The sequence below is a fragment of the Rhea americana genome, unplaced genomic scaffold (genome assembly GCF_003343005.1).
Source record: "Rhea americana isolate MKP2758 unplaced genomic scaffold, rheAme1 scaffold_73, whole genome shotgun sequence".
Taxonomy (NCBI): domain Eukaryota; kingdom Metazoa; phylum Chordata; class Aves; order Rheiformes; family Rheidae; genus Rhea; species Rhea americana.
The window spans coordinates 3,195,439-3,221,443 of record NW_028186901.1 but is presented as its reverse complement, the minus strand read 5'-3'; the positions used below and the strand labels follow the sequence as shown (position 1 = coordinate 3,221,443).

Here is a 26,005-nt window from a genome sequence, read left to right as displayed (position 1 = left end):
AGATTACAAGTGTAGTTATTTACAGAACATGAATAAAGGCAATAATCTCAGCTCTGAAACTAGCACAAGAATCCTACATTGTGTGGAGTCAGGAGATGCCTTAGGTACTTATGAAGAAAGTCATTACATTTTAGGCATCTGATGCCAAGAGTAGAACAGGAAAGCCTGAAGGACATGGGTGCCCAAACTCTATAGCACATGCAGAAGGTTTAGCACATCAGGAAGAACAGTCCCCAAAGCCTCCACACGAATTCCAATGTCAGTCAACTGGAAGGGTGAAAAAGCTTGAAGCGARACAATCAGAGCAGGCCCACACTGGAGGCTGTCACATCTGCTTACTTGTTATCCAAAGTGCAACACTCATGTGAGCAGAGCTTGCTTTTTTAASTCCCAAAATATGAACGGAAGAGTGTGCCTGCTGTTATATATAAAAGTCTATGGCTAGAACACTGTTACTTGGAGCTAAAAGCCTTGGGTTTAAATTCTTGAGTCTCTTTAAATACTCTGAACAAATGTATCCTGTGATTTTTAAAAGCAGTCGTAAATGCTGAAAAAAAATCCAGCAAGAGCAAGTCTGACTGGAATAAGAAAAGGTCACCTGAATCAAGCCCGTAAACTCTGACTTACTAATAYAGCTTCACAAATGCAGTAACAATTATCTGGGAGAGTCTGGCAGTCACCTAAAAACAATGAAGCAAAAAGATTATGTCTAGAGGAAAAAAAAAAAAAAGGTGAGTGTCAGGATGTAATTAAAGGAAAGGTCTAAATACCTACTGGATGCACTTTAAAATTTAATCTTGTATCATTGCAATGGCATGAGCACTGTTCTTTTTAAACCTCAAAGCAGCTGCTAGATGTTTTTCACTTTGCTTATGGTATTTCACACTACATCCTGCAATCAAAGCAATGCACCATAACTGACAACATATATGCAGTATTTCCACATAATTACATTTCCCTTTTTCATGTGAAAAAAGATCATCTCTATTAAATATATATGCAGATAGAGATGACATTTTTACTGCTTATCCTGCACCGTATTGCTGCTCTTGAAAATGAAATTTTAGTTTACAGCAAACAATAAATTAGGTGGAAGACCTTTAGCTCAATGGATAGCCATAAAAACTGTTCTCATTAGTTTTTAATCAGATTTTGATCAGCCTCTTGAAAAAGGAATTGATTAAAAAATACTGACACTAACTGGCTCTTGAGATCAAAGTTCCATTTTCCCTCTGAATTCCATGTCTTGACTAAAACTAACACCTAAGGCAAACTGACAGTATAATATCTTAAATTCCTAATAAAAACAAACTAAAATTTTCAGAAAGCTTTAAGAAAAAAGGTATTATAAATTCAGAGATGAAATTAAATACTTTTGCGTACATATTGAACAGGGGAATTAAACATTTTATTGTCTTGCAAGTGGTCTGTGGTAGGACAGCACATACACATGCAGCTGAACATTTTATTCTTCATACTACAGGACACCATGAGAAGAGTTGGGCTCCATCTTCTTGATTCCCTCTTCTTCCTCCAAATCAGATATTTGTACACCTGGATAAGATGCTCTCTCCAAGTCTTCTCTTCTTTAGGCTGATTCCCAATTCTCTCAGCCTCTCCTCATGTGTCGGATGTGCCAAACCCTTCAATCTTCTTCGTGGTGCTTTGCTGGATTTGCTGTAATAGGTCCTTGCCTCTCTCGCAACGGTGAGCACAGAACAGGACACAGCACCTCAGACAGGGCCTCACCAGTACTGATTAGAAGAGAAGGATCACCCCCTTTGACCTGCTGACAATGTTCTTCCTAGTGCAGCCCAGGACAGGGTCTACCTTCTTTGCTCCAAGGGTACATTGCTGGTTCATGGGCCACATAGTGCCCACCAGAATCCCCAGTGCTTTCTCTATAAAGCTGCTTTCCAGATTGTCTCCCAACCTGTCCTGGCACATGAGGTTGTTTCTTCTCAGGTGCAAGATACAGCACTTTCGCTGAGCTTCACGAGATACCTTTTGGTGCATTCCTCCAGTTTTTCAAGGTTCCTCTGAAAGGCAGCACAAGCATCTGGTGCATCAGTCCCCCCGCCCCTACACACACACACTTTTGTATGGTCTCCAAACCCACTGAGGGTACTCAGCAACATCTCATCATCCAGGTCATTAATGAAGATGCCAAACAATATTGACCCCAGATCAACCCTGGGGTCCACCTCCAGTGATTGGCCTCTAGTGGACTTGGGCTTAGAGTTGTGATCAGTAGCACAAACAGATCAACTAGTTTTCATATCACCTCAGTGTCCCTTTATCTAGTCCATATTTTAGCACTTCACATATGAGGATGTTATGGAAGTCAGTGAGGAAAGCCTTGCTAAAGTCCAGATAAATAATATATGCTGTTTTCCCCATACCTATTGTCCTACTTACTTTATCACACAAGGCTATCAAGTTGGTCAGGTGTGATTCCCCCTTCATAAATAAAAGCTGACAACTCCCAGTCACCTGCTTGTCTTTCATGTGTTTGGAAACATTTTCCAAGGTAATTTGCTGCATCACTTTCCCAGAGACTGAGATGACGCTGACAGTCTTACAGCTCCCCCCACCTATCCTCTTGCCCTTCTTGAAGACAGGGATGACATTTATTTTCTTCCAATCTCCAGGAACCTCCCCCAATTGTCATGACCTTTCAAAGATAATCAAGAGCCTTGCAATGAATCTCAATCAGGCAGTCTGCAGCACACCAAAAAAATGTTGCCCATGTTGGTCTGCCTGCTAATCCTGACCCATGAGCTCTTAGCTGGCTAATTGTGCATTCCCAGGCAGAATTTCATGTATTCCTGCTCTTCTCACGCAAAAGGCAACTCCCCCTTCTCCAGTCCATCCTTTCTAAAGATCCTGTATCCATCCACGGTAGCACTCTAGTTGTGTAAGATGTCCCACCTCATCTCTGTGATCCTAGTAAGACTGTAGCCCTGCAACCGCTCACAGACCCTTAAACCGTCCTGTTTGTTCCCTATGCTGTATGCATTAGTGTAAACACACTTTAGAGAGACATCCAGTCATGCTGATATTCCAGAAAAAGTATGAGGAGCTTTCCCATGACGCACTTCCTTATTTATTTGTGTATGCTTCAAGTAGGCCTTGTGGAGGTTTGCAACTATTGCAGAAGATGTAGGTGAAGAGCTCCTGGCTTCCTTCCACATGCCCTGCTGAGCAAGCTGCTGTGTCTGTTAGTTATCAGATAGCCAGCTGGAATACACAATTCAGAATACTGCACAAAAGGTTTATTCTGTCACACAGCATATACCTCTGCAGGAAGTCTACCAAAGGTAGGCAAAAAAAAAAGTAATTCATCCTCACTCATTTACTTCAAGACCAGAAGTTAAGGAGTTCTGGATCCTTCTCTCACAGAACTCAGGCTTCCCAATTTTCAGTTCTTACCCTTAGGAACATAATGAGTAACATTCCACCAAAATGAAGTAGTTATGTGCAATAAAACAAGTTAATATCAGAACTTAGAGCTTAACYCCTCCATTTTCCTCCCAAAAGAGTTCAAAGGCACATTTTAAAAGCTCTTTCAYTTTGTATTGGTTAGTTCTGTTTCCATGGCTTCAGAAGCAAACAAGTCTGTAGCAAGTGACGAATGAAGAACATGCTCAATCTCAGTTAATCAATTAAAAATCTTATTAAATCCTAGATGAACAGGCAAAARTTTGGCTCCCTTTAAACTACTTTTATTAACAGCCTTACCTGACAAAATACAATCACTGCAGTCATACTGGTTTAACATATAAAAATATCTGATTATCATTAAAAAATATATACACACACACATATRTGTGTGTRTATRTRYACAYRTGWGWGTRTATATATATATACACACACACAYATACATACACACACATTTTTTTCTCCAACAATGCGTACCTTAGAGCAAAACCTGTTACGAAATCCCAGGAAATACTCATGGTTCAAATTTTTAGATTTCTCTAAAATTCTCTCCGATTTCTCTAAATTTCTCTTTGATTAATAGCACAGCTATTAATCAAAGCATACCTATCCAAAATACCTTAGACAGTATGTTTGCTAAGGTAYTTCAAGGAATTTTGCAGCACCACTGAGGGCTTGCTCCCCAGTCTTGGCAGTAAGAACACTTTGAACTTGTTGAATACAAACTAAAACAGCACAGAGCAACAAAAYGTTTGAGGYTGGAAGGGAGCTCTGGAGATCATCTAGTCCAACGCCCCTGCTCAAGCAGGGCCACCCAGAGCATGTTTCCAAGGGTTGTGCCCAGATGACTTTTGAACATCTCCAAGAAAAGAGACTCCACAACCTCCCTGGACAACCTGTTCCAGTGCACTGTTACCTTACAGTAAAAAAGTTTTCTTACTCAGACACAAAACATCGTAAATAATGAAGGTAAGCACTGAACCTACTGTTTGCYGCATCTCACTTTACTCAGTTTTCAGAGAGACACCACCAACTAATAAGCTATCTCACCTGTGCGAACTTGTGTATCTGCTCCACCACAGCTGCGAAGAGGGCATGGACACTTTCATCAATTAGACTCTGCATATAATGTACAGCTTCTTCATCAGACAGGTCCAAACGAAACTTGTCTTGCACCTGGGGCAGGGGAAGAGATGAAAGATATTCATTCATGCAGAAAAAACTCTCCCCAGCTGCAATATGTACTATCACAGTTCATCTATACAGTAGCTGATATCATGACTTCAATTGCGGAAATTTAGTAGGGAATTAACTTCTAAATTACAACACGTTACTGGAAATTCACAACTTTGTAAGAAATGTCTACTTTTATATCTAAACCATCACGAAAATGGATAAGCTACAAATATTTTTGGTGTTTTCCCCCTTCATCTTCAGCTAATCATTTCCAAGTCCCAAGCTAGAAAGTCAGAGAAGCACTTGGACACAAGATTCTAAATGGAATTAAAATGCTATTTCAAAGCATTAAAAGATGAAAAAAAGAGAAAAGACTCAAAGGTCACTGTGTGAGAATGAATTTCAGCTTAAAAAAAATGAAAACATCCTCAAAACGCCACACCTTCACATATACAAACTTGAAAGACTCTGCATGAGCCTAACAGTTTCTGAAAGTCTTTATTCTAAACTTAATTTTGGATAAAACTGTCATTTGGAAATTGCAAGGCAATTAAGTGGAGAATATGGAATCAGAGGAAATTAGTCCTGTCAAAATTGATCTTTATTATCATAGGCGAGAACTTGATCAACTCTGATTACATCTGCCATCCATGAACAGCTGGTTGGAGACACTGCTACTCCTTACATCATTTTTTCTTTTGACAGCAACATATTTTAACTACTGTACCTATATTTTAGATGTGTTTTGCCTGGTACTTGCAATTGTATATGAATTAAAAGCTGAAAGCACTATATTTAAGAATAAAGCAACACCATCTAAATTTACTTGTTTCAGCCTCAGGCAAAGTCTTGATCCATGAATATTTAGAAAAGTACAGTGAATGCCTTTTTGTGAATTCCAACCAACTCCATGGCAATTGTTCAGGACTACTCCAGATGTTATCTCCCACAAGCATTTTTACTACAGACATTTCTTTGGTAATATTCAAAACACATACAACTAGCAACAGCTTAAACACATCTACAGAAAAAGATTTCGCTTTTCAGAACTATGTTATTTTTAAATGGGAGGAACCCAAGTAAGTTTGGCAGACGTGCCTTATCCCTCACATCACTCATGAGAGGTAGATTCATAAATAACCACTCTGGATGAGTTCTAATAACTGAAATACAGATCAGAGGAAATGCTACAAATAGTATAGTGTCATTTTCCAAGCTTTCAGAAGAGTAAGGCCTGCACATCAGGAATGGCAAATATTCACATTCCTTCTTAAAAAAAAAAAAAAAAGGTGTTTCTTGCATAACATTGATAATTTGGGGTGCTCAATTTGGAAAGACATTCGTGCTATTCAAGAGCTCGCAACGAGTCCATGAATAAAATCAAGCACTCTAAAATACCAGTGTCCTCTAATCAATCCTAACCCAAAACTTTAACATTCCTAGCCACTTGCAAAGTAGCACTGATAATAACTGAAAAATTACCCAGAAATTTTATATTAATTGAAGAAAATGAACCATAGCTAACTAACCACTTATTTTATGCTCATAAGATAAAGTCAGAATGATGTAAGCTCTTGCATCCATCTAGTTCAGTCTCTTGCATAATTAGGTATAACCATATGAATTTTTTTGGTTGGTTGGTTTTTGTTTTGCATCAAGTCTGTAACTTATAGCTTTATTCATTAAAAAATTCTAAAAAAGATTTTTTTTTATAACATGAGAGAATCTACACATCCTAGGTAAGTTGTTCTGATTTCCTATCTGACTTTGTCCAGCTTCCATCCTGAATAGTTGAACCCATTAAAACTGTTTACATTGAAGGAACTGCCCATGAGAAATCTTTCTCATGTAACAACTATCAAATGATCTTAACTTTCTCTTGATTAAACAAACTGACCGTAAGACAGAATGTCTTCCCTGAGCACTTTCCATTTCCTTACTTTTTCAAGGATTAGTAAAAATACAAGACAAATTATTTCAGCAATGTTCTTAATAAGGCCGCATTACTGAGATAATACAAACTGCTCTTCCCATTTTTAGCCATTCTATGTACCAAGAATAATGCAGATGCAACCACCCACTATGACAGCAAAATACTCAAGAGATTTCAGTTTATCATTACCCAGCATTCTTTTTAAAGGAAATGTATTCCAGAATAGTGACCTTCAGTGCTACAATAAAAAGCATGTTAGCCTGCCAAGCATGGAAAGATAACACCGTTTCATTCAAAATACAGTTGTAATACTGCTGATGTGCTTGATGTAAATATAAATTGAGTTTTTCCTCAACTTCCTCTCAAAAAGAATGTTGATCAATACGAAAGAATAGAATAAGGTATAAAAGTTCAAATTCTCAAGGAAGCAAGCAGCAGAGAGAATTATAAAATATTTCAGCCTAATATTATGGTTTTTATCTTTGTAACAAAAATGGTAAGAAGGGAAAGTTTATTTTATCCCAAAGACACGCTTACAGAATTGACAACCAGTAAAGTACACAGTACAGTGCAACTGAATTTAATGGGACTATTCACACACTTACATTTATGCACAAGCTTAATACATTCCCAAATCAGAGTATGCAAGTCTACCATATCTATTTCCATGCTCACAGAAAAGGTGATGCAATGAACATTCAGCAAGAATGCTAACTGCACTTTCAAAAAGAAACATACTGTAATGACAAATTCTTTTATACAACTCTGGTCATAAGCACTTAAGCCATCTTCTAATCTTTTCGTAGATAAACATCTTCACAGAAAGTCTGGGAGTTACTAACATTAAAATGATGCCTTAGTCATATAGAATTAATGTCTACTTAAACTATTTACCACCTTCTCCAGGAGCAGACTGACACACTGTTAATGCACAGAAAAAAATTTACCCACAGTTAGATCTTAAAAATACGTGTGTAATTTAACAGCAGGGTCAGATGCTGTTCACAACCATATCTTTGCATGAAAGTTTTTCAGCAATTAAAAGCAACTGCTGCAACCTGAGAAGAAATATGGCAAAATGAGAAATTACTTCTTGAACTGCAGCAGCAAGATTAATACACACTGAATTATGGTTCTAGTAACAAAACCAATAGTAATTGTTATCTGAAATCTCTCCGTTGCAAAGCAAATCATATGTTCTGAAAGCCAATAGTTTCTCACAGATTTGGTGCTACGTAGCAAGATTTCTGTAYGGTGTTTAAGAAAGGAAGCAAATTTTGGAGTCACGTTTTGATGAGCTATACAATTATCTCATTATAAACACACAGGAAGAATGGCCACCATAGACATATATTTGCAAGTTTGTATGAATTATAAAGAATTCTCACTTTAGCATTTTGTTAAGCAGCTCTTCTTTGTTTACTGTTACTGTCATTTCTCATTATTAAGAGAGAGAACAGAAACATACTAGATCTATTTGAGCTTTTGTTTTGTTTCCAGAAGGGAAAGTTTTAAACCTTGCACCATACATACACAGTAATTTTAAACATATATTCCATCAGGTCTCAACAGTAAAATTTGAGTGTTTAAGAATGAAAGGGTCAGATAAAAAAAACTTATAAAAAGCAGGATAGCAATAATGAGGAGAGGAAAACTAAAAATGTCCAATCACCATATTAAAAATTGCAGTTAGACATCTAAGGTAACAGAAGGTCTATGTTCTTCATTCAGGTGAACTTATGTCCAGATTATCCTTCTCCTTTTTGGCAGTTTTTTATTTTTGGATGCATGATAAGCATAGGATTGAGGGATAATATGTCAATTCAGAAATACAGCTAGTGTAGCTAAGTGCACTTCACTGCAAGTTTTTAGATTTTTCACTTATACTTTGTTACTTAACCAACAACCTCTTCCATCTCCTTCACCAAACACTGGAGTCATTCCTCCCCCTGCCCATCCCCCAAAAGTTTAATCTACCATGTAATATAAATCACAGCTTTCCTTATATTAAGCTCAGGAATTTGTTTTTGACAAGCAAGCATCTTCTAAAATGGAATAAAACGTAAGCATTCCCCAATCCCATTGGGGGTTTCAAAGACCATTGCTGAAATGGTATACCTAAACCATTAGGTACTAGGTACTTAAGGTTCAACAATAATCCAAATATTTTTAGGAAGTCTCTTGAAGCGTTTTTACACTTTTCAGGGCAGTATCTGTACCCATACTTCATGGACATTTATAGCCAAGCCTTATGCAATTACTGAAGAAGCAGACTATATACACAACAGGTGTTTCTCAAACAATCCTACTGATATTTCATTCTTAGCCTGAATCAGTCATTCTGAAGCTTGCGGGTTGCTCTAGTATTTCTGCTTCCAGCAAGATAAACCGTCACTCCTGATGTGTACTAGCTACTAGCTACTTAATTATATCACTAGAATAAACAATTGCTCCTTGCAAGGTCGGCTACTCAAGAGAAGCTTCAGTATCGTCATAACATGCATTGAACATAAGCGTCTCGACCATCGCTACAATTTGAGGTAAATCATTTAACAGCAGAATAACAATATTTAGTGAGGCTTTCATGATTATTTTTACTACTTTGCCCTAAAATTATTACCAGTAGTCAGGATTCAATGTTCAAGTAGCAGAAAGAGGCTTTAAATTCTTGGCTTAACCTGCATCATGTTTCATCTTTTTTAGCAAAGGATTTTCTTGCTTTCTCCATTGCTCGATTGCAATATGTTCCAAACAACACATTATACAAACTACTCAGATGCTCTATTTGCATGAATATTTTTATTTAGAAGGCTATTCTGACATCAGCTGTTGTTTTCAAGACTTTCATTTGAACAAACTGCAGTTTCTAAACAAGCCTATGTACGCTTTTGTAGCACTTTTCCAATAGAAGCCACTAAAGACATTAGTGAACATCTCTAAACTGAACTTCTACAAAAATGAGGGTTTCAGCTTCTTCATTATTCAAAAATGATACTGTTCCAGCTCAGAATTTCATCATTTTGGCCAAAAAATTATAGTAAAATAGATAGCATGACATGAAGTAACAGGAATAAAGGCATGTTCTCACCCACAATTCACTTTATTCCCTATTTTTAGATTTTGAAATGAATTAGTACACATAGAAAAAAATCAGCAGTCTAGAAACAGAAAAGCTGTGTATGCAGCTGCAGCATCATTACCCAAATGGACAGAAAGATGAACATTTGTTGATGCAAAATAAGCTCAGTGTTAATGTGATACTTTTACAAAGAATAAACCTGTCTCACTTCCTCAGAGCAGCAAGTAAATACAAATACTGAGGCAGAACAGACTCTGATCAACCAAAATCGAGTTTATTTCTCTTACACGGGAATAAAACTAAATCTCCTCTCAGCATTAACAAATCTCAGAAATGTTTCAAAGCTCCACTTTTACAAACATTGCTATTTTCAGTCAGGTAATGATGGACAGATATCTACTGCTGCCCAAGAAAGCATGTCAAGCATTAGAAGTCTTTTCTGTTTCGTTAAATTGTGAACTCAGCACTTAATCATCCATTTACTGACTCCGGGGGAGGGCAGAGAACGGAGAAAGATGTCAGGGAGTCTTACTACAACTCAGATGAAGAGACTTGCAAAATTCCTCATAAATTCACTCAGGCTTAGAAACAAAGTAGCTCAGAAACTCTTTGTTTCCTATCCCTGTTTCAGCTTTTCTGCCTCTAGAACAGGAATCATTTTGCTTCGACATGCTCAATGTCAAAGACACACAATGAAACTCGCCTCCTCTCCCTTCTTGCCTGTTTCTAAACATTTCTACTATTCACTTCTTACCAAGCGCGGTGAGACCTAGTTAGTGTTTGCGTTGACCTGAAAGCACAGAGGGTGCTCAACTTTGCAGGCAGAAAATTCTCTACTTTGCAGACTCGATTGAAATTAGCCTCTTCCAGCATATACTCATAGGTGCTATCAAAACTGGAAAGGGCTCCTTTCCCATACAGCAGTTACCCACGCTCGTGGGACGCCAGGTATTTGTGCCATATACTTCCACAATAACCTCACGGATAAGTGAAATATCTGCAGCATCTCTGCAGCACCTTCTTTAATCAATGGGCATTTGAAAGAGTTCAGTCAATTAGAACACTGTCCTTTAATGCCTGCTGAGTTCTTTGTGTGCCAGTGAATCACTGGTCCCCAATGTTTTCTAATTTAAAGGTCAAATTTGCTACGAAGGACAGATACGAGCCATCTGGCTTTCTTAACAAAAAATAATAATAATAAAAAAGCTTTTTTTTCCCCTCACAATAGTTGACAAGGCTGAATACATCTGTTACATCTGAAGAGCAATGATCTACCTCTTCCATATGTAAAATTTGTTTATAATTGACTGCAGATTTGAGTCACTACTACTAAAAATATGGCTAAATTAAAAAAAAAAAACATTTACAATTAGTATTGCAATGGCAAAAAAGGAAAAAGACAAACAAAACTGGCAGAAACAAAAAGTGAGGGGCTGGCACTGTATTATCAATTATGCATTGACAAGTCAGTATATACAGATTTTTGCCCAGTCTTTTTTCCTGAAAAAACAGAGAAGTGTAAAAAGATAAATGAGTAGTGGAAAATTTTAAAAGCAATTACCTCAGAGGCCAGGGAAAGGGAGAAGCAAACTGTGGAGAATCTTCTGCTCCTTTTCCATTTAATTTTATTTTGTGACATTTGTGAGCCAAACTGGATTTTCAAAAAGGCCTAACTCTGAGGGTGGCAGCAGGAGACAGTATCGTGAACCATGAGGTGAAGCACACTGTCTGATAGTTTTCTTTATAAATAGTATGAGAGGACAAAAGGAGAAGATGAAAGGAACCAAAAAAACCCCAATAACTAGTTTTAAATTCTGTAGCTACATTTTGTAAAAAACACTGTACTGTTAAACAAAATGCCAAGAATTTTTAGAGGGTTCCTAAAGCTCAGGAGATAAAGGAGAAGGGACAATTTCCATGTAGCTGGTAATCACTGTTTCCTGTTTTTCTTCTACTGGAAGAATAGGCTGAAACTGGACCGAGGGAAGTGAGCCCCCTCCTCACCCCTCCACTGGTAATACACATTGGAGATGGATAGCTATTTGAAATTAAGTTCTCTATACACATTGACAGAATAGTTGTGAAATTTGAAAAATTTGAGAGCTTTCGTTAATTTTTTCAGGCCAGTGCCGACAATTCATTTTCAGTCCAACTTTAGGTGTGAAAATGCATCATTAAGGTCAGCACTGATTTAATTTCTGAACACAAATACTATGCAAAACAAGTGAGAGAGTACTGTCAGATTTTAATTTCTAAATCTGCATCTTCAAAGTCACTGGGAGTTTCTGGTACTTTAACACTAACAGGAAGAAAACGCACATTGTTTTCTTTTCCTGATAAGTAAAAACAATTATTGTAAAGCTTGTAACAAAACAGAATACAAGAAACAAAAGTGGCAAGTGTTATTTATTTAAAATAATTTTACTCTATCCATTGCTAGCATACTGCCTGATTAGAGATGCATTTTGCAAATTTTATTTTCATTTACAATATGCATATTCTTGGAAAAATTAAGCCTCCAGCTTCAAAAATTAGGTATATTACCTTATGAAAGTTGGAGAAAGGGGAACACCAAAAATATTTACAATGCAAGACCTTACTTGGTAGCCTGTTGTTACATCTTACCATACTCTTCATATCAAGCAAGTATTTCTCGCCACATCAAATACCTCGCGGACAATCAGAAGTAAGAAGGTGGCATTAGGTCACTTTGCAAAGCTGAAGGTTAGACTGGAAACCAAGCTAATATCCAACAACAAAATGTTTTCACTTTGAGGTATCAAACTGATTGTAGAAGAAAAATCTTTGTTAATTCACATCAAAGTAGTCCATAAAATTCACAAATCTAGTTCAAAGGAGAGTTCCACCAGTGAATGAATTAGCTTAGAATACATTCATTTTAAATATGTTATTATGTGACTTTTTTTTTTTAATATAGTTAGGATAAACCCACATGAATGTAGTTAGAATAATTTATATATGCTCAAAACAGCAGTGTAGGTTCAACTATGAAAAATCTCAAAACTGAGTATCACTTTACTGAAGAAATTATTCAATAAAATAATTGATTTATAATACTCTCTTCAAAAAACCTTTCTTGCTTCAAAAACAAAAATATATACTTTTTTTTTCTACCACACACATTTCCTTGCTGTTTAATCACAAAGCAATAAAGCAGTATTCTGATTTATTATCAAGCTTCACTGAAGATAACCTGTCTTGCTTCCTCAGGGACTTGCCTTCAGCTGCCTTGGAGGCTACAGCCTCGCTAGCTTGCCAGCCTACAGAAACAAAAATGTGGGCTCCGCAAAACAAAGAATGAATATTGCTACAGCACCCATAAGAAATGAACTTCCACCTACACTGATAAGTAGCAAGCCTTCTTAGATTAAAAAGYTTGTAAAGCTCCACCTTTGTCCTCCATGAAAGTGGTATCATGGTTGAAATGACTATTGACTTGACTCTGACATCAAAGGTAATTTAATTTTACAGGTCAGTCCAAAATGGATCTTTAGCTAATTTGAGTCTGTTGAAATATATATAGATTTTTTGTTTAAAGCTTGGGAAGGAGGGAAAAAAAAAAATCAATTGAGATGCTGAAAACATTTATTTAATTTTCCAACAGAAGGTATACTACTATCTTGTTAAATGACTAAACAAACTTGTCCCTCAGCCCAAGGGATGCAAGACACCTAGTTCCCTTTTTATTACTACTAACAGAGCTCATAACTGATTTGAGACAGGCTATCGGGCATTTAATAACCAAAACAGTTTTCCATTAAACACTGCCTCAAACTCAGCAATGACATATTCATCTCTCTGCAATGGATTAAGATGATTCCAATGCTGGATCATTTTATACTTGACTTGCTAAAAAGCAACTGTTTTTCTTCATAGTAAAAAAGAAATCAATAAATCAAAAGCAGAAAACTAAAGAAAAAAATCCTCCCATTGACGCTTTGAACACAGTCACATGCATTTGGGAGGTCACAACGCCAACCTTATGGAAGGGTCCTCTGTTCACCTACTCTTTAGAGACCTTATTATAAGGTATAATTTTTGCACAAGTTGTATATTCAAAGTACTATTCTCAAACTAGAGGACCAAACTTGAACAGAATATTCTTTGGAGTTACAAGCAGCAGAACTGTCAAAAACCATGAAAGCTTATTTAAATGAAAGCTTATTTAAAATAACACTTTGGGAAAGGTTGGGGAGGGTTGGTTGTTTAAAAAGTGTATAAGATACACACAAAAACAACATTTAAAACAAGATAAAAATTAGTTATCTTTCTGGTAACAGCTTACTGTTCATTTTCAAAGAACAAACTGTAAGCAGAATGTGAGAAAGTAAGATCTTCAGTATAGTAACTGTATCCTTTTATAATATTTATTTTGCAGCCAATTATTTTAAGTTTTTGCTTTTCCTTAATGGAACAACAATCAACAAAATGCTGAAGCTCTGCAGAATTCCTTAACAGAAATACATGTCTTAACGGTTCAATTCTAGCTCTTCTTACATTTTAAAGCTTTTAAGGGAATAAATGAATCCGAACTAGTCAAGAGCTTAAAAGTCACAGTTCTTCAAGCTGCAACACTGTTAGAGTTCAGTATCACAATAACAAATTATTACATTCGATCTACTATTGACCTGTCATACAGCAAATAAGCATACATTCGTTTCTTGCAGAGAAGCCACTATTATTTATACTTTTTATAAGAGAATCTAGAAATAACCACATTGACCTAATTCAGAGTGTCAGAACTTCCCTTGAGGTTTTGCTTTCTCCTACATTCTCCAGTTTGATACAGCATCATCCTGCTTTACATCACTGGGATTTTAAATACTACATTTCACTGAACTCTAATATACTTAGGTAGCTGTAGAAAAGAATTCCTGACTTTCAATTCTGTTTGTCAGTTTGCTATTTCAGAAAGTTTATATAGAAAACACAGTAGTAGAATTTTATAAATGCCTCCAATACTAAAATGTTGCTACATTAAAAAAAAAAAACTTCAAATATTTTACAAAATTTGACAAGCTGCTATAGAAAACAAGCAGGGAAAAGCCCCTGGGCAATGCTTCTATGAATTTTATCAACATAAAAGATGATGCCCAGGTATTAATAAGCAGCAAGGATACTGCATTTAATTGGCAATGAACACTAGGAGACTCAGTGATAAAAAAAAATGTCAGAGAGCTCACAGGAGAGTATTCAAGGCAAGAATGAACAGTATTGTGGCAAGCAACAGTGCACTCTTGACAGAGATGAATGAGATTAGAGCAAGCAGTAAGTTTCAAACTCAATCTTGCAAACATGAAAGTACTAACACTTCTGGAATCCAATGAAACTGTCAGTTTGATCTCTCGATGACTTTTTCAATGAAAAACTTTCCAAAATTAGCCGATGCAATAGCTGTAGGCTGCCTCTGAGGCAAAGTTTTTTGTATTTACTGAAAAACTCTTACACATAAAATAAACTGACTTCTGATAAAACAAGCATATACTTTAATCTCTCCCCTGATTTGCCGTGTACCTCTTTGCAGACTTCGAAACGTAAGCGTTTTTTCTTCGCCATACCTTATCACTGAAGTAGAAAATGTACTGTTGTTTATTTTTGCAATATGAAACCAGAAGCAAACACATTTTCTTTATAGGGAAGAAATTTATAGAAAGGTGTTGCATGGATATTATTGTTATGAATGTCTCAAGTTGACACAGGATTTCGGTATTATTCACAGGGAATTCAAGAACAAATGTCGTTACTCCCCTCACCTACAGCAGGGAAAGAGTTTTAGTTTTCCAATTCAAGTTTTTATTTTCTAATTCAAATCTAACAGAGTGCTTAGGGTGGAGATGAATTGTTCAAACACTGCTGTTCATATGGAAAAGAGTTAGTTTTGAATTTCATGGGGAAACAATTCAGGGTGAGAGAGCTGTCATCCTTTCCACAAAACACAGCAAGTTCTGACCAGCCTTTCTGGAAATGAAATTGAATGCCTACATGATCTCTTAATATTAAACTGAAACTATGAAATTCTGAATAGAAATGCTTTTATTCTTACAGGATAGAAGAAAGATTCTTTTAGAGTTTAAGAAAAATGAATTGTGACCAAGTAACAGAATTGTGTTAGAACATAAAATATTAATCTTTCTGAACCTTTACTTTTACATACTGAAAGCACTGAAAATCACCCTATTTAGAGAAATTACATTGCTCTTGATTAAAAATTGCACTGAACAGATTTCCATTGGATAGAGAGGCTCCACAATGTCTTCTGTAGAATTAAAATAGATAGCCTGCATCCTAAATTAGTTTATACAAAAAGTCAAGATTTGCATAAAATGCAAATGTAATGAAATTAATACAAATATTTATCTACTACTCTTAATGTCAACTATTGTTAATGCAACAACAGAGGAATGATTCAGCCTCGTAGAGAGGGACAAAACTAAAGGGATACATTTCACAGAAAACAGGATTTCATATTCAAACAGACTTCTTGGCGATGAAGATATAAAACCACTGAGAAAAAGCACCCGTGACTTGCAGGATTCTAGACTAGCTAGAATAATCTTTCATGATATAGTCAATATTGATTGCTTCACCTCTTAAGTTTGTTAGGCAGGGACCACTATTCTCAAGAGAATGTTAAAATATCACTTGGAACACAATGCTAGAACAGACTGAGCACTACTGCACAAACAAAAAAAAATCTGTATTTATGGATACATGTGCTTGCTGATCTCAAGTGCATATTCATCTAACTTCAATGATTCTAGAAATAGTTCAGACTCCAAAAAATAGGAACACACACACACACCCCTTCTGGTCACAGTTATTTGCAAGTCGTGCTAACTTACCGAAAAATGTCACAATATGAAGATTTTGGTTATTGAAAGACAAAATAAGGTCCCCAGTTACCTTTTTTACAGTCTTGTCAGGTTCAAGTGCAATATCTGGAATGTTGGCATCCACCATAAGGGAAAATAAATTCAAGATCAAATTGGAATACCTAAGTGGAAGAGCAGATTAGGTAAAACACTTTTCAAACTGTGCAAAAGATAGTATTTTTTGAACAACTTCATTTAAGAAAGGACCACGTTGTCTTAGATAACGTGAGCTGGTGATCTTTAAGAGGAAGATCCTGTAATAACACAATAGCTGGACATATTTATGTCTCTGTAAGGGGATCTAGTCCTCCTTCAAAAAAAGGTATGTAATTGACTTCAAAATCTGGAATATTACTAGGAGTTTTATAGATGATGGAAAAAGAGTTCTTAGCAGCAACATTTGTTTATCACTAAACTTTACTATGAGCTTTTTTTATATAAATGTAAGTAAATACAGAAGCTGGCATATAAATTTATATATATACATATAAATATATATATATACACACACATAATAAGGTGGGAATTACAAAGTATTTTAACTACCCATAAGGACGGCTTCTTAGCCCTGTTTTACAAAGCAAATACAGCTCAAAAAAAAAAAATCTCTCTAGAAAGGCACAATTCCATTAAAATTGTGTTAACAGTTAACTAACTAGGACTAGCAGTATCTAATATTTTCCAGTATAAGTTTTAAAAAGACAAAAGTTAGGAAAGAGTTGCTTATTACACTGTAGTATCCACATGTCTTTCTCTGCCCCGCATATCAAGATTTCTGTCATTCAGTGCTCAACTAGATAATGGCCTAGGGACATAAAAAGCCTACCAGGTAAATTAATTAGTTGCTTCTAATATTGTTGTCACATATTTTGCAAAATTTAGAAAAAGAAATTAGGATTGGAAAAGAGAGATAAGAACTGTCTACATTAGACAGTTGATTGTCTAAGTCGATCCTTCCCATAGACAACATCTTTGGCAAGTAAGTCAAGATGTTCATAGTTGGTCCACTGAAGGTCCAGACTCATTCCGTCTAACATTAGCTATTTACATCATCCACTGCCTAGCTAGAACTCTTCCAAAGGATCAACACTTCTGCAGGCCATCACACCTTTCTACTTGTTATCTGGAGTTTCTGCATTCATATCCACTCTTCTATTGCTACTGCCCTTCCCTTCCTCTGTCCACTACACCTCTGCAAACAGACTAAAGAAAAAACAACCCAGTTAATTCAGCTGGCTATCACCATAAATCCCGAGCAAATCTCAGCCCAATCCATAGTTGCTGCTGCTAGTTACTTCCTTCCTCCTTATATCTACCTATGCCCACTAACTCAAATTGAACATCAACCTTGATTAAAACAAGGGAAATCCTTATTTGTGAAAGACTAACACAATCTAGGACCTCATCTTAGAATGACTCTCAAATGTTGATAGCAATATTCTCTCTGTTGGAGCCTGCTGAGAATCTGTAAACTGAGAATTTGCTAGGGAAGCGGAGGGAGAAAGATTTAAAAGTCCAGTTGTGTGTCAACTGAGGTGTAGCAAGCTGCCTTGTAGCACACATTCAGAATGCCTGAATAGGCTGCTTCTTCACACACTGCTGACAAATATAACCAATCATTGTTGATCAAACAAGTGGAAAGCATCTTTCCCCAGCAAAACCAATGATCATGTAGCAAACTTCTACTAACCTAGAACAAAGAACAAAATGTCTTTTTCAACTACCAAAATATTAAACTTCTTGTTTGCATCACCCAACAGCTATTCCTCCACAAACACTGAACCACTCCGAAATACAGCACTTAAAAATATGCAGAGCACTGTCTCTCAGGGAAACATAGGAGAAAAAAAAACATGACAATTTGATGGAGATGACAAATAGAAAATTTGCATTTTGTCTTAGCAATTAGAGGTTAAGATTCCTCACTTTATAGCTGGAAGCATCTGTGAAGTGATTTGTGTCAACATGCAGAACTATAAGAGCTAAGCTATTTCCCCTCTAATTATTCTTTTTTCAATAAGCAAATAATCTTGATTTTTAATTCTAGCTGCTTATATATAGTAATAGTTATAATACAAATATTCTATGCCTTCTTTGCTGAAAGCTTTAAAGATATTTATCCAGAACTACTTAAAAATACTTCCTATTAAAGTGAACAAATATTGGAGAAACTATTGGATAATTATAGCTATAGTCTCAGTCACTACAAATGAAACCATATTGATTTACAGTTTAGTTTTATACCAAAATTATCATTATACTTCACACCTAACTATGATCTGCAGCAAATCACTACATAAACTAGTTAATGCAATGGATAATCCCTTTGTTGATATAAGAGATCTTTCAACTGAAATAGTTAAGTTGAAAGACTACTGGGGGAGGGGAGGGGAGGGGAAGTGATTCTGAAGCATCTATGAAAAACTCATCATACAAAACATGAAATAATTCTGTATGAGAGATTCTTTATTACAACAGAGTCCTGAACCTCCTGCTGAATGGGGCAGGGGCCTGGTGATGAAAGATAYAGAGAAGGCAGAGTTACTGAACGCCTTCTCTGCTTCAGTCTTTACTGCTAACAGCAGCCCTTGGGAATCCCAGAGCCTGGAGGCAAGAGAGAAAGTCTGGAAAAAGGAAGACTTTCTTTTGCCTGAGAAAGATCGGGTTAGAGATCTTCTAGGCAAACTCGATGTCCACAGATCCACGGCCCTGATGAGATGAACCACAAGCGCTGAGGGAGCTGGCAGATGCTGCCAGATGTTGTCTACTTTGACTTCAGCAAGGCTTTTGACACTGTCTCCCATAACATCCTCATAGCTCAGGAAGTGCAGGCTAAATGAGTGGACAGTGAAGTGGATTGAGAACTGCTCAGAGGGTTGTCATCAGTGGTGCAGTCTGTTGCTAGTGGTGTTCACCAGGGCTCAGTACTGGGTCCAGTTCTTGTTCAACCTATTCATCAGAGACCTGGATGAGGGGATGGAGTGCCTTCTCAGCAAGTTTGCTGATGATACCAAGCTGGGAGGAGTGGCTGACACACCCGAGGGCTGTGCTGCCATTCAGAGAGACCTGGACAGACTGGAGAGATAGGCAGAGAGGAACCTCCTGAGGTTCAACAAGGGCACCCAGGGAGAAATAACCCTAGGCACCAGTACAAGCTGGGGGCTGACCTTTTGGAGAGCAGCTCTGCAGAGAAGGACCTGGGAGTGCTGGTGGATGACAAGTTGACCTTGAGCCAGCAATGTGCCCTTGTGGCCAAGAAGGCCAATGGTCTCCTGGGGTGCATTGGGAAGAGTGTTGCCAGCAGGTTGAGGGAGGTGATCCTGCCCCTCTACTCAGCCCTGGTGAGGCCTCATCTCGAGTCCTGTGTCCAGCTCTGGGCTCCCCAGCACAAGAGAGACATGGAGCTACTGGAGAGAGTCCAACGGAGGGCTAGAAGAATAATTAGAGGACTGGAGCATCTGCCCTATGAGGAATGGCTGCGAGAGCTGGGCCTGTTTAGCCTGGAGAAGAGAAGACTGAGGGGGGATCTGATCAATGTGTACAAGTACCTGAAGGGTGTCAATAGGATGGGGACAGATTCTTTTCAGTTGTCCCATGTGACAGGACAAGAGCCAATGGGCATAAACTGAAACACAGGAAGTTCCATCTAAACAAGAGATGTTCACAGTTGGTCCGCTGAAGGTCCAGATTCATTCTGTCTAACATTAGCTATTTACATCTCCTTCCTGTGAGAGTGGCAGACACTGGAACAGGTTACCCAGAGAGGCTGTGGAATCTCCTCCTCTGGAGACAGTCAAAACCCACCTGGGCGTGACCCTGTCTAACATGCTCTAGGTGATCTCAAGAGGTCCCTTCCAACCTCAACCATTTTGTGATTCTGTAACTAGATAAAATTCTTTCCTCTCCTTGGAAGATGCACTAAATACAAAACAAAACAATCACTCAAAAGACCAAGAGCATTTACCTATGTTCTGTTCAAATAGAACAAAGCTGAACTACTCAGCCATCCAAAAGACAAATAAAGCAATGAAGTTGACAGTAAATGGTATGGTCATTATAAAGGAATGAAATTGCTTCCAAATCTAATGGTGAGTTCTTTTTGAAGACAGTCTAAAGCCATTTTAGGTGTCATGGCTTTAGGTAACTAGAGAAGTTGCTAAAATACTTAACTGTCACCATTAGCAGCTAATATTTGTACAACAGGATCTACACCCAACTAAGCTTACATACACCATTTTCAAGGCAAAGAATAATAGATTTTGATCATCACTAATCTAAAGTGAAGGATGGAAAGAAAGTAGCAAATAAGTAAAAAATTTAAATGGATAGATACTAATTATCAATAAGTAGGGAAAAGAAAGACAAAAAAATCCAAAATGAAAGCTACAATTTAATACCCTACAGCAGTTATGAAAAAGTTATTTAGGTTATTAGAATAGCAAAATTGAGACCTTTAACTTGAAGGACAGAATTATATTCCAGCTTAGTGTCACATATGTACTTGTTGTGTTGTTCTCATCCCTTTGCTTTGTACAGATTCTCGTTCAAATTTTGAAGGTAGATGCTTTGAGGTTTGAACAGAAACGTTTCCCCAATACATTCACTCATCCCTAACCTCATGGTAGATCTAGTAACTGTTTGTATCAAAATAGTATTGCTACCTGCGGAGATGAAGAAAGGCTGTGTAGCACTGCTTACGGAACTCCTGGTACTGCTCACTCTGCGTACCTCCCATGCCTTCCACCATCTCCTTATTCAGCTTCATTGGAGGAGGCAGAGGCTTAGGGTCACGACCCAAAATGTAACCAAAGTCAATGTGAAAGAGTTTACCTGTATAAGAAGGAAAGTTAAACATAATTACTTATCTCAGTTTTTCAAATCTTGACGCAACAATCAAAAACCTAAGATATGCAGATATTCTAAAGATTAAATATTACATAGATATGTGAACAAAAATATAGTCAATGAAAATCATAATAGGACAATTATAATTCCTAGGATACCAATCCATAGGAGTATTTTTGATCCATTTCTAGAATGGAAAATACTGACTATACAAAGCAAGAAAGAAAAAAGCCTTTGAAAATGTTACTCAAGTAGATTTTTTACTTTGGTGCTAGCTTTTGAAATGCATAAGTTTAAACAAAAAAATGACTTAGGTCATTAGTGATTTCTTTAGGACAGATACAAATCATCGTCCTGAAGTCACCAGTAATGAGGAATTGGGAAATAAATTAGAGGTCAAAAAGGTGATGCATGTTTGAACTACTGGAATTAATATGAGTATTAAGTCTTGCATCTAAAGCAAAGTTCCCTAATGATATTAACAGATTTAGCTTTAATATCTACTTTAGAGAATGAACTGTGGATATAAGATGAAAGATCTCAAACAAGTAACTGGGAAGTGATTAGCATGATTGTTATACAGACAGTCACAAATAGTACACAATATACAAGTAAAATGTCTTGCTTCAGAATTATAAAAGGGAACAGCATTAAAGACTGACATCTACTTTCCAGCGGGTATTTTAACCTTTAGAGTCCATATTCATTTTAATATTTTGATAGGCTTAGGTGCTCAGCACTCCTGAAAAATCAGAGCAGCTAATATTTTTCAATTAATCATCACTCTTTGTCCATTTCATTGAATAGCAAATATTCCGTCATCAGAGAAGACGACTTGATGTCTGTCACAAGCACTCTTCTTCAACCCAAGATGCATACATTCCATCATGGTCAATCTTTTAAGGGAGATCACAAGGATGCCTAATGAGCAAGCCAAGTACTCACAAGCTGATAAATGTCACAATCATTATATTTTGCATACMTAATTGTCTGTGATCAGAAACTTCCTTCAATAGCTTTCTCAAACTAACATGAGTTACTTTTAGAGCTCATTTTCATACACCAAGTTTTTGAAGTAGGCTCTTTGATAATATGTATACACAGCATCATTTAGTTATGAGAAATGTTTAATTAAGAAGTTTGGGGCGGGGGAAAGGGAAATTTGTTTTCTGTTCACTTGTTCAAAGCTGTCACCTTGAAGAGTCAAGAGACAACATTTGAATAAAACAATAATTATTGTGGCAGTAATTAAATATTTTTTAGTTTGCTCTGGAGATGGGGAATAAGAAGTGCTAATTAATAATTTAAATTGATAACAAGATGTTTCTAAAATATTCAAAAACATTCTTAATAGTTAAGTAATACACATTTACATAAATTACTTATCAAATAGTTTACTTAAGTGCTAATTTTTAGGATCGAAGTATAAAGGAAAGTGTAAAAAGAGACCAGCTTGCATTGTCATTATATTTTCCTTAACTGTACTTCAAATTTTAGTAGATTTTAGGCTACAAATTTAAATAACACATGTGAAAAGCTTTCACTTTAATATATTAAACATGCATAATATTTTTCATACCCACACTAAACACAAACTTAACTCATTTTCATCCATGCAGTTCTTTCAGGATCAAGTCAGCATAAGAGAGTACAATATCAGGGCACAAGGCTCCTCTGTCCTCARCAAAGTCTGACCAACCAGTTTGAGGTGGAACTGCAGTTTTAGAGTTTTCCAAAGAAAAGTCTGACCTGCATTCTTCTTGAGGACTTAGTTTAGCTGGAACAAATGATGAAGACGGACAGTCTATTTTGACTAAGTGAAATTATTTGCATATTACACCACTGAAAATTAGGTAGAGCTTTTATTAATATTAAAAGATTTCACGTCATTTATATAAGTTAAAGAGTAGGATAAAAAGGTCAAAAGCATCTCAAGTGATCATCCAAAGCCAAAGTCTTATCAGGGTACGCCTCTCGGCATCCAACTTTAAAGATATTAATGATGGAGATGCCTTGGCTGGTTCTTAGATCTTTGAGTAGATTTTACTTCAAGTTTGGTGACCCTAAAGATAGGGTTCTCCCAYGTTACCCTACAGAGAGGTGACTAAATCTAAGAAGATCAATTAAAAAAGCGATAGGATAAAGCAGTGTTGAAAGATGCTACATCCTTGTATTAGGCTGACAGTGGGGAACGTATCAGGTAAAAGAAAAGAAAAAAAAAGAACAAAACAAATCCAAAATGTAAAACCCAAAACACTCAAACCACAAACCGAGTTAAATAAAAAAAAAAAAAAAAAGACCTGGAGCAGACTGATAACCAGAATTTCTCATTCAGAAAGACAACTCTGACATGCTTCCTGGCAGTCTTTCTAGAGGCTTATATTCACCTTTGCTATATATATATGTATATATTTTTTGTCTTGGATTATGTTATTTTTCTCAGCTCTCACCAGCTGTTTTCACTGCAATTCCACTGCCCTATCTGCCTGCGAGTTCCCCTTTCATGCCTTTAGACTATAGCGCAGTGTAAATTCTATTACAAGAATAAGGCTAAAGAAAGTATCTGAGACCTACTTGACAACGTGCTGCCAGGAAATACTGAACAGCAGCAGAAACAGAACAGGATAAAAATAGGAACTTGGAACACTCTGGCTCTGCATAGAACAGCTATTCCAAATCATATGAGCTTCAAACAGAAAAATACTAATTTGGTGTAGCAATTTTTGCATAAAATGTACAATTTTGAAAGGGCAGCAAATATGAATTATTACTTTTATTCTGTCAGAATTGATCTTACACTGCAAAAAGCATATTATCTCCTAACATAATCATCATCCGTGATATGCATCTGTAAGGGAGGAGGTAAAAACCATCAGTAACAACTTAGGAATTTGTGTTTGTCAGCTTAATCATCTGTTTTCCTTCAAAAGTACTGCTCCTCAAAATACTACTGATTTGAAATTTGTCAGTCTCAGATACGACAAAACACAAACACACCCACAACTAATATGAGCTGAAAACAGTCTATGATTGGGGTAAGGAGAAAACTTAGCATCATATTCTGGCAGTTGTCTGGGGTGATTTTTCTTTCTTTTCCTTTTTTTTTTTTTGAATGTCACATACCAATTTATGTAGTCTTTATTGAAATGTTTCTGAAAGCTAAGCAGTTTGGTTGGGAAGAAACTCTCCCTTTCAACTGAATTTGAAAGACAATTTTTTTAAACCCTCAGTTCATGCTCGAGCGTATGGTACTTATAAATGATTATCATAGAATCAGCAAGGTTGGAAGGGACCTCTGGAGACCATCTAGTCCAACCTCCCTGCTCAGCAGGRTCACCTACAGCATGGTAGACAGGGTTGCATCCAGGCAGGCCTTGAATATCTCCAGAGAAGGAGACTCCACAACCTCTCATTTACCCTCCTGGTAGAGTGGTTGTGAATTGTACAACACATTTCCTTCCTTCCCTATACAGTGTCATTGTCATGATATTTGTCTTTGTCTCTTAGACCATCATATCTTTACCTCAGCTTATACTGCATTTTCCATTTATTGCATCTTAATCTGAAAAGCACCTTAATTATTGCTGCCTACTTAGCAATTAAAGACACAACTTGGACTGCAAGTATTGGTTTATTCCTGTTCCTCATTGATGACTAAACCCTAGTCCTCCAGTGATTGTATGGATGAGGAGGTTTTGTTTTGTCTTAAAGTCATCAAGAGAAGTTACTTAAAACAACACATGAAACCTATTTGATCCTCTAATCTATTTATACTCTTGCAGGGTTAGACTTATAAAGGCCTTAGATGTCTGTATTTAAACACCCAGCTCACCCCAGCTGTTCAAATTTCTAGGATTGAAAATGGCTCACTCCAAGACTAATAGGTGACACCAGCATTCTTTCATAAAGTGGGAAAATATCTGCTGGAAAGGCTTCAAGCAGAGTTTTTTTTTGCCTGAGAAGACAATGCCCTCATCATCACTCTCCATTCCCATTCCAGCTGTTTTATCACAGAAATTCACCTCATCAGAAATCAAAAGCAAGACATAAGGCATTTACTGACTGGAAGAGGAACATAAGATGCTTCCAGGAATACGCAATTATGCAGCACACATGCACACAAAACTATTATTTCATAACCTAAAAGCTGATAGTTTTGTGTATTAACAAAAAAAAACAAAAAAAAAACAAAAAAAAACATGTTCATTTGACTACATTTTCCTACAGAACATTTTTCTTTTGTAAACTATGGAGCAGAGGGAGAGGTCAAGGAGATGGCATCAAACATGAAATTTTGCTGAGTAGCAGTCAGGACGTAAGAGAGATGAAACTCCAGCTGAGCTCCTTTCAGCCTTTAGACTGAAGTGAGCTTTGATCAAGTGAAACACAGACTTGTAGAGACTAAAAATTGGTAACTGTTGCCTCAAATAACCAATGAAATCTGACCAAAGCTACAGAGGCTTATTTGTCCATCACTTTCATTGCTAATGCCTCRATTCTAGTCCTGGACAAAGTTCCTATATAACAGCACAGAAATTGCTTTATTTCACTAGAGTACTGCTGGACAAAACTACTGAAAACCTGCTTAGAACTTTGACATCCTTAGGTTAAGATTAAGGCAAAACAAGTTAGATGCTA

At 36.7% G+C, this 26,005-nt stretch overlaps 1 protein-coding gene across 2 annotated transcripts in view; it reads right to left on the bottom strand.

Annotated features, from left to right (window-relative positions):
• Nucleotides 1-26,005, bottom strand: part of PIK3C3 (phosphatidylinositol 3-kinase catalytic subunit type 3) — a 74,736-nt gene that overhangs the window by 2,325 nt on the left and 46,406 nt on the right. For both annotated transcript variants that reach the window (XM_085321937.1, XM_085321938.1), the window contains 3 exons: nt 21,184-21,352; nt 16,554-16,644; nt 4,492-4,617 (listed from right to left, as the gene is read on the bottom strand). In XM_085321937.1, the coding sequence (XP_085178063.1) occupies nt 4,492-4,617; nt 16,554-16,644; nt 21,184-21,352 (386 nt within the window). The remainder of the gene's footprint in view (nt 1-4,491; nt 4,618-16,553; nt 16,645-21,183; nt 21,353-26,005) is intronic.